Below are 16,195 nucleotides of genomic sequence, written 5' to 3'. Positions count from 1 at the left end.
GGACCATTTTTGGTTTACATTACTTTTTTTTAAAGTGCAGTGCTGCTGCACATTTTACATGTTCTATTAAAGGTTTAATAACATGTCCAAATGGCACATCTTGACACTAAACCATTGTTCTTGTTTATTACATTTATTTCTGCACGCTATTTTTCTTAAACATTTCTAAGTTATACTTTTAAACAGTGGTGGGGACAAAATTGGCCATTTCAAAAAGTGGTGGGGACATGTCCCCAGCGTCCCCAGATCAAACGACGCCTATATGGCCCAATATAACTCGGTTTGTAATGATTGTGTATGGTACACCACTGTGGCATTGTTTGGCTTTGCACAAAAATCCTTAATAAATTAAGTTTGATGTTGTGTTTTAACTGAATTCTGTAGAGGAATGATTTACTATTGAACTTGTTTTAGAAGACAAGAAGAGTTCCATTTACAAGGATGTTGCTTTTTGTATGCTAGATGCACAGACAAAAACAAAACAGATTATCACATATCATCAAAAACAAACCCACAGCCAGTATTAATAATATTGGCCCAGCTGGAATACATAGGAACAATAATAAATAAATAAATACATGTATTATGATTGTATTATTAAAAAGGCAGGTACATACTGCACGATCATGTTGTGCGTACTCGGAACCTTCGAAGGGGGAAGACTTTAACCGGAGGACACTCGTGTAATGATGGCCGACGTACCAGATGATGCACCGCAGCGTGAGTTTTAAACTTAAATTATTTCTTATTTGTACACTATTGTGTTGGTCAGCTTTATGTAACATTGCCGTGACTATAAGGTCGAGATGGTTTTGAAGATTGTTTCACTTTTAGTGCTAAACACGTCTCTGTTGACAACTACTTGCCATTTCCCCGATAGTGTTTGAGAGTATCGATAAGCTACGTTTATATTAAATACGCATGTGGACTGGTACTGCTGTCTTCTTTACGAGACAATTAAACTTGAATCTCTTGTCAAGCCACGATGTTTAATGACGCACTCACTCGGGTGTTGCCAAGTGTCAGCACTTAGCAGATGAATGCCTTTGCAGAATGTGATAATTGTTGCCTGAACAATATATCATTAATACATAGTGCTACTTAAACAATACTGAATGTATTTTCTTAGCTGTCAACACTATCGACAAGGTTGCTGAGTCATCGTGACACAGTTCTCAACCTCCACAATCAGTGATAACATTACCCATTTAACCATGTTCTACAATGTAAAATGGTGTAATTATTTAATAAATAATATAGCCTATTCTTTATCCCAGTAAGGTATTGGATATTCCGTACATCTAATATCCCTTTTTATTCTCCATTTAATTATTTTTGAATGTTGTTAAAATGGCATGCATGTCTTTTGAAGCTTTATTTACACTGAGTGAACTATTTAAAAACAAACCCATTGTGCAACATGTTATGCATAATTCCCAAAAATGTGCTTATAGTTGATTTTTTTGTTGAAACTATGGCTTCTTTACTTGACTCCGGTTGGTTTTATCCAAGCTTGAAATGACACTCGTATGAGCAGGCAGGGGTTTAAGAGTTTTAAAAAATACATTGAACCGTATACTTTAATTTAACTTCAGCCTCCAAAACATGTATTGGGTTCCGATACATTTAAGGTGATCTGATAAAGACGACATGCTGATAACTGATGTGTTTCATCCCTCAGACTGCCCGGGCACAGCGAGTGAGCAGGCAGGAAAGACGTCGTCATGTGATGGCTGTCCCAACCAGAAAGCGTGTGCTTCTGGAGCCACCAAGGCCCCCGACCCCGGTAAGAACACATCTCAATATTTTATACATGTGTTTTATGATTTAAATTTAAGCAATCAATGTTTCAGTGTATAAAGAGTCTTCTCCTTCCTTTTATCTCCAGCCATAGCAGAGATTGGAGCGAAGATGGCGATGGTCAAACACATTATTCTCGTGCTTTCTGGAAAAGGAGGAGTGGGGAAGAGTACCTTCAGCGCTCACCTGGCTCACGCCCTGGCAAGTGACAACACAAAAGAGGTAAATGTTTGTGCTTTGTTTACTGTGCAAGCCACAGAGCGAACATCCTGGTAGTTAACAATACAATAAGATCTCAAAAAACCTACCAAACTTTTGACTATTAATAGAGTTCTCTTTTTCTTTGAGGGTCATTGTATGATACTTACACTTTTTAAGGTTTGAGATTTCTGTTTTCTCAAGTCCACTAAATGCCACTAGAGGTCACTGTACACTTGGGTTAACCGAGGTGAAATGTCATCAGGTTCATGATACAGGCAGACCTTTACTGCTCCAATAATTTTATAAAATTCTTTCTTAAAATGTTTATTCTGCTCTCTGTTTTCAGGTGGCCCTGCTGGATGTAGATATCTGTGGTCCGTCCATTCCCAGGATCATGGGCTTAGAGGGAGAACAGGTGAGTTGAGGGTAGCCATCTTAGCAGAAACACACACATACATGCTATGAAAGAACCTGTCATTTCTGCTTTGACTTGAATTATGTTAACATTTTACTTCAGCGTAAGTCTAACATCTGTTCTTTTGTCCACAGGTTCATCAGAGTGGCTCAGGCTGGTCTCCTGTGGTGAGTTTATTCAAACAATGTAGCTGTTTTTTTTTTAATCTTTCACATATTTAGCATGTTTCCTGAATGCACATGTTCTTTATCTTTTTGTCTTCATGAGAATGCCCATTAGTATTAGCAAGAGCATTGGCTTCTCTTCCTGGGTTCCACACACACATTCAAACACACATCTACTCACTATATACACATCAACACAATGAACCTAAACAAATAACTCATTTAATTAACAATCATGTACAGAAGTGAGACGGCAATATCATCCTTGCAACCAACATTAAGCCAAACAGAATGAACAATCAAACCAGCCCTCAATAATTCATAACCAGTTCTACTACAGACAAATAGTAATGCATGGCAAACATAAGTCCTTGTCTGAAATGATGTTAAATTGTGTCTTTCTATCGTGGGCTTTCAGACGTATAACATTCCAAAAAAGAAGGGTATTACAAATGTAATAATTCAAGTGACATTTCACCCTTGTTTACATTTAGTTTTTACTCCATAATTGATCGTTGTGTGTAATGTATGTTGCAGTACGTGGATGACAACCTGGCCGTCATGTCTATTGGCTTCCTGCTCAGCAGCCCTGATGATGCTGTGATCTGGAGAGGACCCAAGAAGAACGGTATTAGTGTTTGTGTGTACGTCTAAATATTTGTCCAAAGGTCACACCAGTGTAACCGGTGGGTTGTTTGTCTGACATCAGGGATGATCAAGCAGTTCTTGAGGGATGTTGACTGGGGGGAGCTGGATTACCTCATCGTGGACACGCCCCCCGGCACCTCTGACGAACACCTGTCAATCGTCCAGTACCTTAGCTCCACCCACATCGATGGAGCTGTGATCATCACCACACCACAGGTAGAGCACATGCTAACACATCTAAGCTAACCATGGTTCCCACGATCTTTGACATTTTTAAGGGAAAAAAAGAAAGGCCTTTAAACATTTTTGAACATAGACATGTTCAGAAAGGTGAGTCAAAGTGCTAGAATTCCCAAATAGATATTGAAGTTCTGTTGATTTTTATTAACTTAATGTAAATATGTTATGTCCCGCTTGTAAAAACACAAAATGCCAAGTCTGTCAGTGTTGCAACTCCTAAGTTAATCGAGTTCAAACTCTGGTTGTTTATTTCTTATTTGTTTTCAAGGTTTCTTTTTATTAATTTTTTGTCTAGTCAGCGTTATTTTATGTTTTTAATGCACTATATATGCCAAAGGTGAAAGTATAGCTTTGCCCTTTTGAAGTTGAAAGATGCAGGTTTAACATCTGCAATCCAAATAGGATTCATGTCGCCCGACCTTCCGTGTTAGCTCCTTGAATTTAGGGTTATCAAAATATCAGAGTCCTCGGACCTGGTGTTGAAGAAGCTGTGGGAACTCTCTTAATATTAATAATAGTTTAACTGTAAAAGCTGCCTTCATATGATACGTAATTAGCTTTGCAAAGAATTGTGGATGCAGTGCTTAAAACAGCTCATTGGTTTTGTTTCTATGGTTTGCTTTCATGCTATTTGGTGCCACTTTAAACAGCTGTTATCTGATTGTTAACGCATCAAAAGGTCGGCAATGGAAGGTTTGAGGATGACAATATCAGCACGTGTCATGTCTGGCTGGTCATGTGAATGCAGCTTAAAGGGAAATTCCACCCTCAAATGTCTTCTGCTTTCACTACACCTGATTAGTTCCGACATTTCCTAGAATTAACTTCAACAAGCTTGAGTTGTTCATTCAGCCGGTGATTTTCAAGAAACTCTACAGAGTAATACATGTATTGATAGTGACACTTAAAGCCTCAGTGCTATTAAAAGACAGAGAACAAGATACTCATTACTCAAAACGCGACATTACCACAGACGCTTTGCTTGATGCATCTTAGTGCTATTCTCCAGGGAGAGACTAATAGACTTAATAGTCTTTTTGTGATCCAACTATATTGAGATATTTCCAGCAATGTAACACTGCTATTTTTCTAGACAAAGTGCCGTTTGCAGTGAACATTATATATTTCTTAAATGTCCTTTTAAAACAGAGCTTTTAGCTAGAGTTTGCAAATATTTAGCAATCACAAAGCAAGACACCTGAAATAGAAGAACAGAGGAGTTACCTCAGCAGGCCATTATGCAATCTACCTGTACAGTAAGTGTCTCAGGTGAAAGGTGTGATCTCATTTGATTGGCTCTGGAATAACCCTCCATTACTGTTGTGTCTTTCACCAACTACATGAATACAAGAGGGCTTAATACAGCAAGTTACCACCTGTTGTGGTGCGATATCGAAAGCAATACTGGGAATTGTAAACGGGGCCAACAACATGTGTATCTTTACCTATCTTCAGATAAAAGATAGGCGACTTAAGGTTTTATACTCCTACTGGCTTGGTTGTATGCCAGGGATACACACCTTAAACATTAGATGGGGGTGTGAACTAACCAGGCACCAACAAGGCTGATGCCATAGTAACCATAATCAATCCAATCTTTAGCACACAGATAAACATTGAACTTTGTAAACAATGTACCACTGTATCAAATCAAAGCTAACGTTAGGAGTTGGCTGTTATTAATTATTTGCTTTCTTGTAAGCATGCTAAAAAAAATTGTCAGTAGTTAAAGAGGCCCTTTTATGAAAGGCTAAAATCCCAAAGTTCACGCAGAGGTAGTTTCCACACACCTGAAACACCTCCATTGGCCTCTTTTGTTTACTTCTGTAACACAGTGACATCACTATGTAACACCCGTGCTTATATTGGCTAGCACTCCAATACATTGTACGTGATATTGTATGTGGCACATCTCTGAGCGGTTGACCAATCACAACAGAGCCGGCCACTAACAGTCTGTACTGTCAGTAGAATGAGCCGCTGGCTGTATGTCGTAACAGATGTTGTCGTCTTATCCCTGTAGAATATTTGTCGCAGTAAATTTGTTTTCTTGTTAAAATTCGTCAACAACAACTAAAAATCAAGTTTGACTTTACTTTGTGAAAGACACCATCGCTTCCTGCTATTTAAATAAGGCCTGGACGCATGAGGTCAGACAGCAGGAGAATCACTTCCTCATTCCTTCAGCTCTCACTTAACCAAACGTGGCCGCGCACAACGTGGGAATTACCCTAACACAGAACCTGTGTTGTTGCTATCAGTAGCCAGGGTAGCGTACTTCAAGTATCAAAGTGAACTGTTTTTTGGCACATTAAACTTGAGAGCTGTCCATTTTATCTAGTGCAGCCAACTGCTTTTTTTCTCATACATAATAGCAATTACGAGGGAAGGGGAAATAATTTTCACTTTCACCCAAGTTTGTTTTTTTCCCCTCTCACTGTATCCCCTCTGCTCTCCCTTTCTCTCTGTAGGAGGTATCGTTACAGGATGTGCGGAAGGAGATCCGGTTCTGTCAGAAAGTCAAGCTGCCGATCATCGGAGTGGTGGAGAACATGAGTGGCTTCGTCTGCCCTTCGTGCAAGGTCACTGACGGATGCGAAAACACAGTGACGCAAACACTTGGTCAGACCAAATCTATGAAGGCAGCCTAGAATCATATCAAAAAGCAGATGTCTAGACAGCAAAGAGGAACAGTGGAGGAGACCATCTTGACCACAGTGTCACTTCATCTGCTACAGCCAAACCAGTTAGGAGTAGTAAGAGCATTCAAGGTCACCTATTATGCAAAGTCCACTTTTTCATGTCTTTTATACATGAACATGTGTCCCCTCTGTGCAAAGAGATTCTGAAAGTTTCAGGAAAAAAGACCCCCTCTCTTTTTGTCCTGATCCATTTATATAAAAACCTGTCTGAAAAGGAGCTGATCAGATTTTGGCCACTTTATGTTTATATGTTTTACTTTGACGTTTTTTTGGCTTGTGTAACCATTAGCCAATCACCAACCAAGGTAACCCCCCCCCCCCCCCCCCCCCCCTTATCACCTGAACCTGAATCTCCTCCTAGAGCAACATTTCGTTCTTTTTAACCAAATCTGTCTCAGAGGGGCGTGGGGAGGGGCTCCTTGTTTTCTAAAGTAACACACAGAGAATCAGCACTTTTGAAACAGGGCTGAAACAGAGGGGATTATGGGTAATGCTGCAATGATCTGTTTTGTATTTCGAGCCAAAACACTTCAGAGACATGGTTTCTATATACTGTATCTGAGACCTATAACATATTGTTGAAATTTAGTACAATAGGGGACCTTTTTAAAGCTTTCTAATTGTTGTTCCTGTGAAAAACACAAGCCAGCAGTTCTCAGTCGACCCACAGACTGTTCAAAAGAATCACAGAATGAGCCTCCAGTGTCTCAAATACATTCAGTGCACCTTGTTAACACAAACATCAACAAAGTTCTGTGTGTTTCTTTGATCCTTAATGTCTGATTCATTTTTCTTCTCAGTATTTGTATCCCCTGAGATAGTTTTCGTGGTGAGACCCCTCTAGACCAGCCTCTTTCCTACAGACAATTATTCAATTAGATTCTAGTGATAATATTAAATTATATTTATTGAAATGCACTTGATGTGACAAGACAGGACTGATTTCCCCTCCCATAGTGAAGTCTTCATGGTTCTCCAATTTCACTTACGGCCCGTCCACACTACAGCTTCGACAGCTTCAAAAACGGTTTCCAACGCGTTTGCCCATTCACTTTGAATGGGGTGACGTCACGTTGCCTCGCTTTTCGCCGAACTGAATTGTGGGTAGCAGAGCGGAGCTTTCCTGGCGTTTCAGGCTGCAAAAGTTGAGCAATGTTCAACTTTTGAAGCTTCTGAAGCTTTCGGTGGAAGCGTCAGCCAATCAAATCATATGCCAGTACAAGCTCTAGCCAATCAAACCGCTGCTTGTGTGTCAGGGGCGGGAGATTCATGTGATTGGTTGTTGGTCGAGCTTCAGACACGCCCGCCGGCAAGCTTTTTTTGAAGCTGTAGTGTGGACGGGCCGTTAGACATGCTTTTGAGTTGCATTATGGGAAATGCAGTGTTACTTGTTCTTGACTCAGACTACTGACCAAAAATCACGATGTCTCGCCATCGACTGCTTGGATGTTGTCAGCTCTTTATAACATCTGTGTGTGTGCATAAGAGTTCATTTCTGATTAAGTATGTGTGTATTAGTTTTTTTCAAAGTTTTATCATTTATTTGGTTTTACTTTTAAACAACAAAATACATTTTAGTGTAGTTTTCGTCATTGAATTTTAATAGTTTATTCTGTCATGCATATTAGGGCAACAGCTGTAACCATTTATTTTGTGTACAGTTACCATGATTACAGGTTTAATTGCAGTCTCTTGTGAGGATAGTGGAAAAAGCATGGTTAAATTGTTTACACACAACCCATTCAATAACTCAAGTCATCCTTTCCAAACTTTTCCTACTCATTCATCATAACTTTTCTTTTATATGTTACTTTGATTAAGATCTAGTCTTTTTATCTGTGTTTATCACATTGTGAACTAAAAAGTGGATTGAAACACTTTACATTGTGTCCTATGTTCCCTATCAGGTAAGAGCAATGTTGGTGTTACTGCTTTCCTAATTCAACCACATATAGAAAACCATATATGTCATTATTGATGTAGGAAAACACACAAATGGATTTTAATTGATGTGTTTGATATCACCACTTTTCTATCCCTGAGCGCAGCATGTTAAATAAGCACATATTGTATGTAACTTAGGGTGAATAGAAGCTGCATTATGCATTAATAACTTTGATTTTCTTTGTCCACTCTTTTGTAGAACACATCGCAGATTTTCCCTCCCACCAGCGGGGGCGCAGAGAAAATGTGTTTGGATTTAGATCTGCCGCTGTTAGGAAAAGTCCCTCTAGACCCGAGGATAGCCCGAAGCTGCGATGAGGGCAAGTCTTTCCTGAACGAAGTACCTGACTCTCCTGCTGCTAAGGTCTACCTGAATATCGTGCAGAGTGAGTGTGCAATCATCCATTAAAACAACACACATACACAACATCTCTGAGGTCCGTTTTTGCATCATATTAAAGATTTGTTTTTATTCTAAAGAAAGGAAGTTGGACACACATACGGCTTCCAGCTAATTCCTTTGTTATTTATGATGACTGGATGGGTTACTTGATGTTGCAATTCCTGATTTAATGACATGAAAGAAGAAGTGATCACTATAAAGTGGGAAGCGACTAAAAGGGGAAGAAGGAGGAATGGAAATGTGATATCTTTCTAACAGCCTGAGATCAAAGTTGATCAATCACAGTGATTTTGATTTGGATTGATATACCCAGAACTTAAATATAAGAAGTCAATCAAGTTAATCAAAACATTACATGTTAGACGCTTTTATCCAAAGCGACTTACATACTCAATACTGTGGGCAATCCCCACAGGAACAATCTGGGGTGAAGTGTCTCAGGGACACAACGACATGCTGACTGCAGTGGGGTTTGAACCTGTGACCCCCTGATCCGAATGCCAACGCACTAGACCACTGCACCACACGCCACTCTTATCCACCTCCTCTCCTCTTTCCTCCAGGTATCAAGGACTACTGTTCCAACCGTGTGACAGAGGATCTGAGCAGCACCTGAAGCCACTCTGATGGAGGCGGCCATGTTGGACCACATCACAGAGACCAATCAAATGATGTGTGGTGGAAATAATTAACTACTGAATTAAAAACACACATAAGAAAGCTGGTGCATGATTCCCCAAAGCCAACATTCTTATAAGCCACTTCGGTGAGATGCTCAGACCTTACAGTGCAGTTGTTTATTCTGGAAAATACAGTTTCTACAGAAAAAAGTTTATTTGTGAGGATTTAATTGTAATATAATAGTGATTAGTTTCCTCATTGTAATACATGTAATGTAAATACATAATAACAGCATTATTATGATTGGTGGTCTTATCCAAATAAGCATTTGGGTACTAATTTTAAACATGGATGCTTTCATCTGAAAGCAAGATTCACATAATAAGCATTGAAAACCATGATTTATAATTGAGATAAGGACACTGTTAACGTTTATCTTAAAAATATTGAAGCTTTTGATATTGTCATTGTCTTACAAATCCCATTTCAAATGACCAAAACCCGCAATGGGCTATGCTGTCGGTCAATATCGTCAGCCTCTAGGACACTGACGTTTTTTTGTTAACCTTTCTCAAACGGGAGTCCATTTTTACATTTATTCGGGACCATTTAAGAATCAAAGCTCCTTTGTTTGAGATGGTGATTGTACTCAGGCACAGCAATATCTCTCCGAGTGCAGCAGTGGCCCGTTGTAGTTCTGCAGCCGAGAGGAAGCTAGATGAGGCTTTGTATACACAAGTTCAACTTTATCAATCATTGTATGGTTGTTTAAAGTCGATACCAGGAAGTTGCAGACAATAACAAAATTATAAATTATCACCAGACCTTGAATTTCCTTTTTAAAGTAAGGTTCATCCCAAGCTACTGAATATACAGTGAGTTTACAGTGTGCTCTAGTAAAGGAGGTGCTATTTGAGGAAGTAAAAACATTGGTCATGTAGTAAATCAAGCTGTAGCATAAACAATTTATTTTAGAACATGTTGTGGCTCCTACCGTTATTATTAACTAAGTCTTCTAAATACAAAACAGAATCCTCAGTATATCATTTGATTGTTGTCTGCACAGCAAGGGAATAGAAAGTTTGAATGTATGAATCACGGAGAACTACATGGATTACTTTGTTTAAGATATGTGCATATGAGGATTGAAACTTGAAACTCACTAACGAGTCCGAGCCACTGACCAAAATGTGCATGATTTGTACAATGTTTTCATACATAAAAGTTGCAGGCCAAATGTACTTCAATGACCAGATGTAAAGATTAAAATAATTGTGGTGGGAGACCAAGTCATTTCTGATTTACAGTAATAAATCAAATGTTTTGGGGATTTACAGAAGAAGATTAAAGAATACATCGTTTCTAAACTGTCTTGGACTAAATGACTAAACATAAAATCACCATCGAAGATTTTTCTATCAGTTAGCAAACTTACTATCTGTTTACAAATCATTTAAGATGTGTGTATAAGTTGTGTACTTTGCCAAATATGGCTGTAGTTCCTTCTGGGTTCTCTGAAAAACACATGTGAAACTGCATCTGCATCCTGCAAACAGACAAAACAACAAAGCCCCAGAGAGAGTTCGTTTCACTCACTAAGTTCTACTTTGACTAAATGATTGTGTTATGACTCGAGATAAGATAAATCTATGCCCATAGGTAAACTCCCTAAAAGAGCCCTATATGAAAGAAAGTCCCAGTAAAAGATACAGGATTGATTTCAAAATTATCCAAATGTATATGAGAACAGTGGAAACGAACATGTTTGACTTTCATTAGTGAATGAAACTTTGTGCCCTTTATAGTCTGTGTCATATACTGTGTGATTTTTGGTAGTTTTATATTTAGTTTGTGTAAAGCAATTTGTATTCAATATACAGTTTTTGTTATCATGGTACAAGTACCTCAGCAGTGTACTTCAGTAGCTACATCTGACAAATGATTGGTAAATGTAAAGTGTCTGCAACACCAAACTAGTCCAAAGTACTTAAGCAGGGTTGCCAACTCTCACGTGTCTGGCGTGTGACACACGCTTCCACTCTCAATCCCACGCTCTCACGCTGCCCAAACTATTCTCACGCCAAAAACAAGTTGAACCAGTGATCGTTTTTGTTTGGTTATTTACAATGTTGAGTTGACAGCTGCTCAAGCTGTGGATCCGCTCCCTCCCCGCCCCCACCACTCTTAACAACGTTAACAGACAGCAGAGCAGTGGGAGCCGCTTGGTCTATATACAGTCTATGGTCAATCCCCGACCCGTAGCTATATAAGCAAAAGTCTGCTGCTTATTGTTCTATTTGGCCAAAATATAGTCAAAGAGTATATGAGAGTGAGAGTGTGTTGATTAATATATTTGGCAGTTTGGAGTAAGTCTGTAGATTTGTTTGTGTGTTTCATGTATAGGCCTCTCACGATAATTAATTTTGGATACATTTTTCCGGAAATTATTGTGATAAACGATAATATTGTCGGCACCGTTGTATGACCATTTTAGACCACTGACATAATGATAATATATATTATAATAATAATTCAAGTACATCCTTTCAAACTACTTGTCACATCCTCATGTAAATGGCAATTTATCGAGGTCAGAATAGTTATCGAGTTCATTTTTATTTATCGTACAATAAGTCAATTCATTGCTTATCGCGACAGGCCTATGCACACAATAAAACAGTGGAAACAAACATGTTTGACTTTCATTAGTGAATGAAACTGTGTGCCCTTTATAGTCTGTGTCCAATATTGTGTATTTGTATATATTGTATATATATCCTATGCTAAGGTCCCGCTACTGGGACGTCGCACGCATCTGCTTGTCTAGCTGACATCTCTCGGTGGATGTCTGCTCATGACCTCAAGCTCAACCTTGACAAGACTGAACTGCTTTTCCTTCCGGGAAAAGATTGTCCCACTCTTGACCTAACAATCGACATCGGCACCTCGATTGTTTCCCCGACTCAGACTGCAAGGAATCTAGGTGTGACCCTAGATAACAAACTGTCCTTCACTGCAAATATAGCTGCTACAACCCACTGCTGCAGATACACTCTTTACAACATCAGGAGGATACGTCCCCTCCTGACCCAGAAAGCGACGCCGGTTCTGGTCCAGGCTCTCGTCATCTCACGCCTAGACTACTGCAACTCCCTCCTGGCTGGTCTACCTGCATGTGCCATCCGACCTCTGCAGCTCATCCAGAATGCAGCGGCATTGAACCTTCCTAAATTCTCCCACACCACGCCGTTCCTCCGCTCCCTTCACTGGCTTCCAGTAACTGCTAGAATCCACTTCAAGACACTGGTACTTGCGTACCATGCTGCGAATGGATCTGGCCCTTCCTACATCCAGGACATGGTTAAACCGTACACCCCAGCACGTGCACTCCGCTCTGCATCAGCCAAACGGCTCGCTGCACCCGCACTGCGAGGGGGACCCAAGTTCCCATCAGCAAAAACTCGTTGGTTTGCTATCCTGGCTCCAAAATGGTGGAATGAGCTCCCCATTGACATCAGGACAGCAGAAAGCTTACACATCTTCCGGCGCAGACTGAAAACTCATCTCTTTCGACTCCACTTCGATCGATAGAACTATTAACAAAGCACTTATATACTAATAAAGGACTGGTTTATCTAAAGCCAGTTGAGTAGCACTTGAAATGTTTTAGCTCTATGAAACCTGATGTACTCATATGATTCTGTTTTCTTCAAGTTTGTACTTTGTTGGTATCGAACGCACTTATTGTAAGTCACTTTGGATAAAAGCGTCAGCTAAATGCAATGTAATGTAATAATACTGACACGATAGCAGTCATTTAGTGTGCATATGTGTAATTAAACCTATGATATCAAAATCTCACTCCAGCCAGGTACCCAAAGTTGGCAACCCTGACTTAAGCATCCAATCATTGCTCAACTTTGACTGTAAACTTGTTTTGTTGTCACATAAAACTGCAGTTCACTGTATATCCAATTTCCTCTGAACAGCAACTTCAAGTAATGCTGCTTGATTAGCTATATTAGCTGTTAGCTCTTTTAGCTCATAGCGCTATTAGCTCATTAGCTCTGTTAGCTATTTTAAGTTTTGTTAGCAAAGCACACCTCTGGATTCTGCTGCATGCTGGTTGCTAACAGCTAAGCTACATTAACTTTAGAGCTCCTCCTCCTGACGTGCTCTGTGGCAGCCACTGCTCCGTTAAATATGTCATTTGCTAAGAGGTAGTTATTTGTACAGTAAAGCTTAAAGCTAAGATATATATTCGTATACTAAAATTACAGAGGCTTCTCAGGAAATCACTTTTTCTATTGCCCCAGAAATGACATCAGTCTTGAGTCCTGTTTTAAACTACTGTTAGCTTAAAATGTTTGATTGAATGAAATATACTTTGGTGTGAAGATCTGGACAGGAAAAATTCCTAATCCCTGTGGAAACCAAATCCCAGAGTGAACCGTAGGCCTACTGTATGTCCCTTGCAGCCCATATCAGCTTGTGAGTGAGTAGTCAGCAGTCAATGAAAAAGCTTTTGTGAATCAATGTATCCATGTTAAGAGTGCACTGAATAATTTCAACTGGCTAAATACCAAAGCATCAGTGTCTTCCACTAATATAAATAATCTTTCCTCATACACCAATGAACACCAGATATACGTTTTTTGGTATTGACCCTTGATCAAATATAAAAGGCACCTTTCAATCATTAACTTTACAAAAAGGATTAAAAGCATGTTATCACTACTGGCTCAGCATGGAATTTGGGAGGAGTTTTATTAAGGAAATAAACATGTGATCTGCAAATTTAAACACGGAGCAAAAGTCCCTAAACCAGTGAAACGATAACACACCAGACCTACTTTTTGATCCTGTGCGACTTTAAACCTAGCTTAGAATTATCAAACATTTAGTAAAAAACTATAATAACGAACGCAATTATAAAGCAGGCTATTTAAAAAGAAACGACTTTACTGTATCTGCATATTGAGTTAAAATCATGTTAGATCATCTAGAATTGTGGATTAAATGATATGTGTAAAGTAAACCTCAGCAGTAGGCCTATTTTCTTAAGGTATAGACTGTTGGAAAGTACAATTGGCATACTTTTAAGTAGACATAATGAATGCTTAAGAAACTGGTGAATTCTTAGAAATATCAAAGTAAAAAAGCTGAATCTGAACAAATGCTCTTGCGAAAGGATAATCTAGCCTCACTTCCTAATAATTATGACACGTCTGCCATCAGTCCATTAACGTCCCTCTATACTTCCACACGAGAAATGAAACAATTCTTTGAATACACCTCCCCTTCAACCGCACAAACACCTCCCTCTTTTAATGGTAATGCCCCCTGAACAAAATCATTGTATCCCTTGGTAAAAAAAAACTTTCAACTCAATCATCTACCCAAGCTCTCTCTTTAAAGACATCAATGTCCGGGGAGAAGACGGTGCCGCCATGGCCCAGTTTGAGGAGGTTCTGGACAGAGTGCAGGAAGCTCTGACTCGGTCCTCTCCTGCTGAGATCTGTGCTCTATTCCAACGTTTGGTGAATGACCAGATCATCTCCGAGGCCTATGGCAAGAGCTTGGGCCTGTACCAACTTTCTGACAAGATGGCACCTAAACCAAAGTCTGATCTAGTGAGTTCTCAAGGGTCTACCTCCCACCGGACCCTCAACCAGGGTCAACTCAGCCAGGTAAGGAAATGTGACCCTCACCAGACAGGATTTGACTTTGAACCGTCAGTGGGTGAACATGACTGCTCAGGACCCAGGCCAACTATTGATCCACTTTATGAACATCAAGGGAATAATCCAAAGATTATTCAGGAATTGGGTGGGGGGCCAGTGATGGACAAACTCTACCTCAACCACAGGCTCTCTTCTACATCGATAATAAGTGACTATCAATGCGGTTTCAGATCAGACAATGGAATGATGGAACTGCTGAGAGGTGCAGAAAGAATGCAGAAGCCATTATGTGAAAATGAAATAATAGATGAGGGGAATTTGGAGGATGAGAAGGAGTGGTTAGGGCAGGTAGAGGAGGCGGCGAGAAGGATAGCTGTCCCCCTGTGGCAGCACTGGGACAGAGGACGGAGGATCTTGCTGCCACTGGTTCCTGGTATGACTGCTGGCTGTGCAACCGGAGAAAACACAACAGAAAACAGAGAAGCACAGTGCCATGTTTTCAATATGGAAGAGGAGACGGAGCTGGCAATCGCTTGCAGGACTTTAGAGTTGTACTGTGACAGCTTTAACTGTACAAAGGCAGACTCAAGATTCACACTGGACAACGAAGGCACTGGCACTGCAGAAAGCCAGTGTTTCTCTCCATACGACAGCGTAGCAACAACTGATTTGAACCAGTTCTTTGCCTATGAAACAGGAAGACAAGTCTCACCTGATGTCGATGTCTGCCGGGCAGCTGACAGGTCAACAGAGGATCTGCTCTGTTCAATGGGAGATGGACAATGGGGCATGGACACAGGATTTACAGAAGATATTACACATGTATTTTCTCCCTGTACACTTACAGACACTCACACCGACGCACAAGACCACTTGTTTTACTCCAACACAGATCAGAGCATGACATTAGATATTTTCAACGATGCAGAAAATGTTTTAAAGACTGCTTGTAATACAAACACTTGCATGACTGATGACACGAGGGACTTGCATTGGAATAAAGAGGATGAGGAGGGGATGGATTCAGACTGTGGTAAGTTGGTACTCAATCATATTATTGTGTCCCATCTTAATGTTGCTGCTTTCTGATCTTGTTTTGTGTTTTAAGCTCGGTCTGATTTACAGGTGCTTTCCATTTTCAGTTGGCAGACAGTACTTTCTAAAGCGGTTTTAGGCAAGTCTATGAAAATGAGTCGGTGGTTAGGGTGTGGAGAACTTTCAGTTTCAATTTGATTCGGTCCCAGGATCCCAAAAGAAACGGGTGGAGCCGGTTCTTTCCAATGTATAAACCAAAGTGTCCTCGTCCAAAGCCAAAATGGGCTTTAAGGTGTTTTCCACCTGTGTTGTAGTCGTCACAGTGAATCAATAGGAAT

General features: G+C 40.0%; 2 protein-coding genes across 3 annotated transcripts in view; both read left to right on the top strand.

Moving 5' to 3' along the window:
* Window positions 1-619: 619 nt before the first annotated feature.
* On the top strand, window positions 620-10,505 carry nubp1 (nucleotide binding protein 1 (MinD homolog, E. coli)). The gene is made up of 10 exons (XM_079641936.1): window positions 620-720; window positions 1,682-1,786; window positions 1,889-2,022; window positions 2,348-2,416; window positions 2,551-2,583; window positions 3,118-3,208; window positions 3,290-3,444; window positions 5,940-6,050; window positions 8,314-8,500; window positions 9,081-10,505. The coding sequence occupies exons 1-10, from the start codon at window positions 687-689 to the stop codon at window positions 9,131-9,133; spliced, it is 972 nt and encodes a 323-aa protein (XP_079498062.1). The 5' UTR covers window positions 620-686; the 3' UTR covers window positions 9,134-10,505.
* Window positions 10,506-14,561: 4,056 nt separating this feature from the next.
* The window catches only part of ciita (class II, major histocompatibility complex, transactivator), an 18,499-nt gene continuing 16,865 nt past the window's right edge, over window positions 14,562-16,195 (top strand). For both annotated transcript variants that reach the window (XM_079646442.1, XM_079646441.1), the window contains exon 1: window positions 14,562-15,855. In XM_079646442.1, coding sequence (XP_079502568.1) covers window positions 14,589-15,855 — 1,267 coding nt within the window. In that variant the 5' untranslated portion in view covers window positions 14,562-14,588. The remainder of the gene's footprint in view (window positions 15,856-16,195) is intronic.

Source organism: Notothenia rossii, assembly GCF_949606895.1.
Source record: "Notothenia rossii genome assembly, chromosome: 8".
NCBI classification, from domain to species: Eukaryota; Metazoa; Chordata; class Actinopteri; order Perciformes; family Nototheniidae; genus Notothenia; species Notothenia rossii.
The sequence above is the reverse complement of the archived record's forward strand: the minus strand, read 5'-3'. Positions and strand labels throughout refer to the sequence as shown.

Bases quoted from the DNA above. Each gene is read 5' to 3' on its own strand.
- nubp1 (XM_079641936.1), top strand. From the start codon at position 687: ATGATGGCCGACGTACCAGATGATGCACCGCAGC. The intron at 721-1,681 runs GTGAGTTTTAAA...TTCATCCCTCAG, and splicing joins ACCAGATGATGCACCGCAGC to ACTGCCCGGGCACAGCGAGT. The intron at 2,584-3,117 runs GTGAGTTTATTC...TGTATGTTGCAG, and splicing joins GCTCAGGCTGGTCTCCTGTG to TACGTGGATGACAACCTGGC.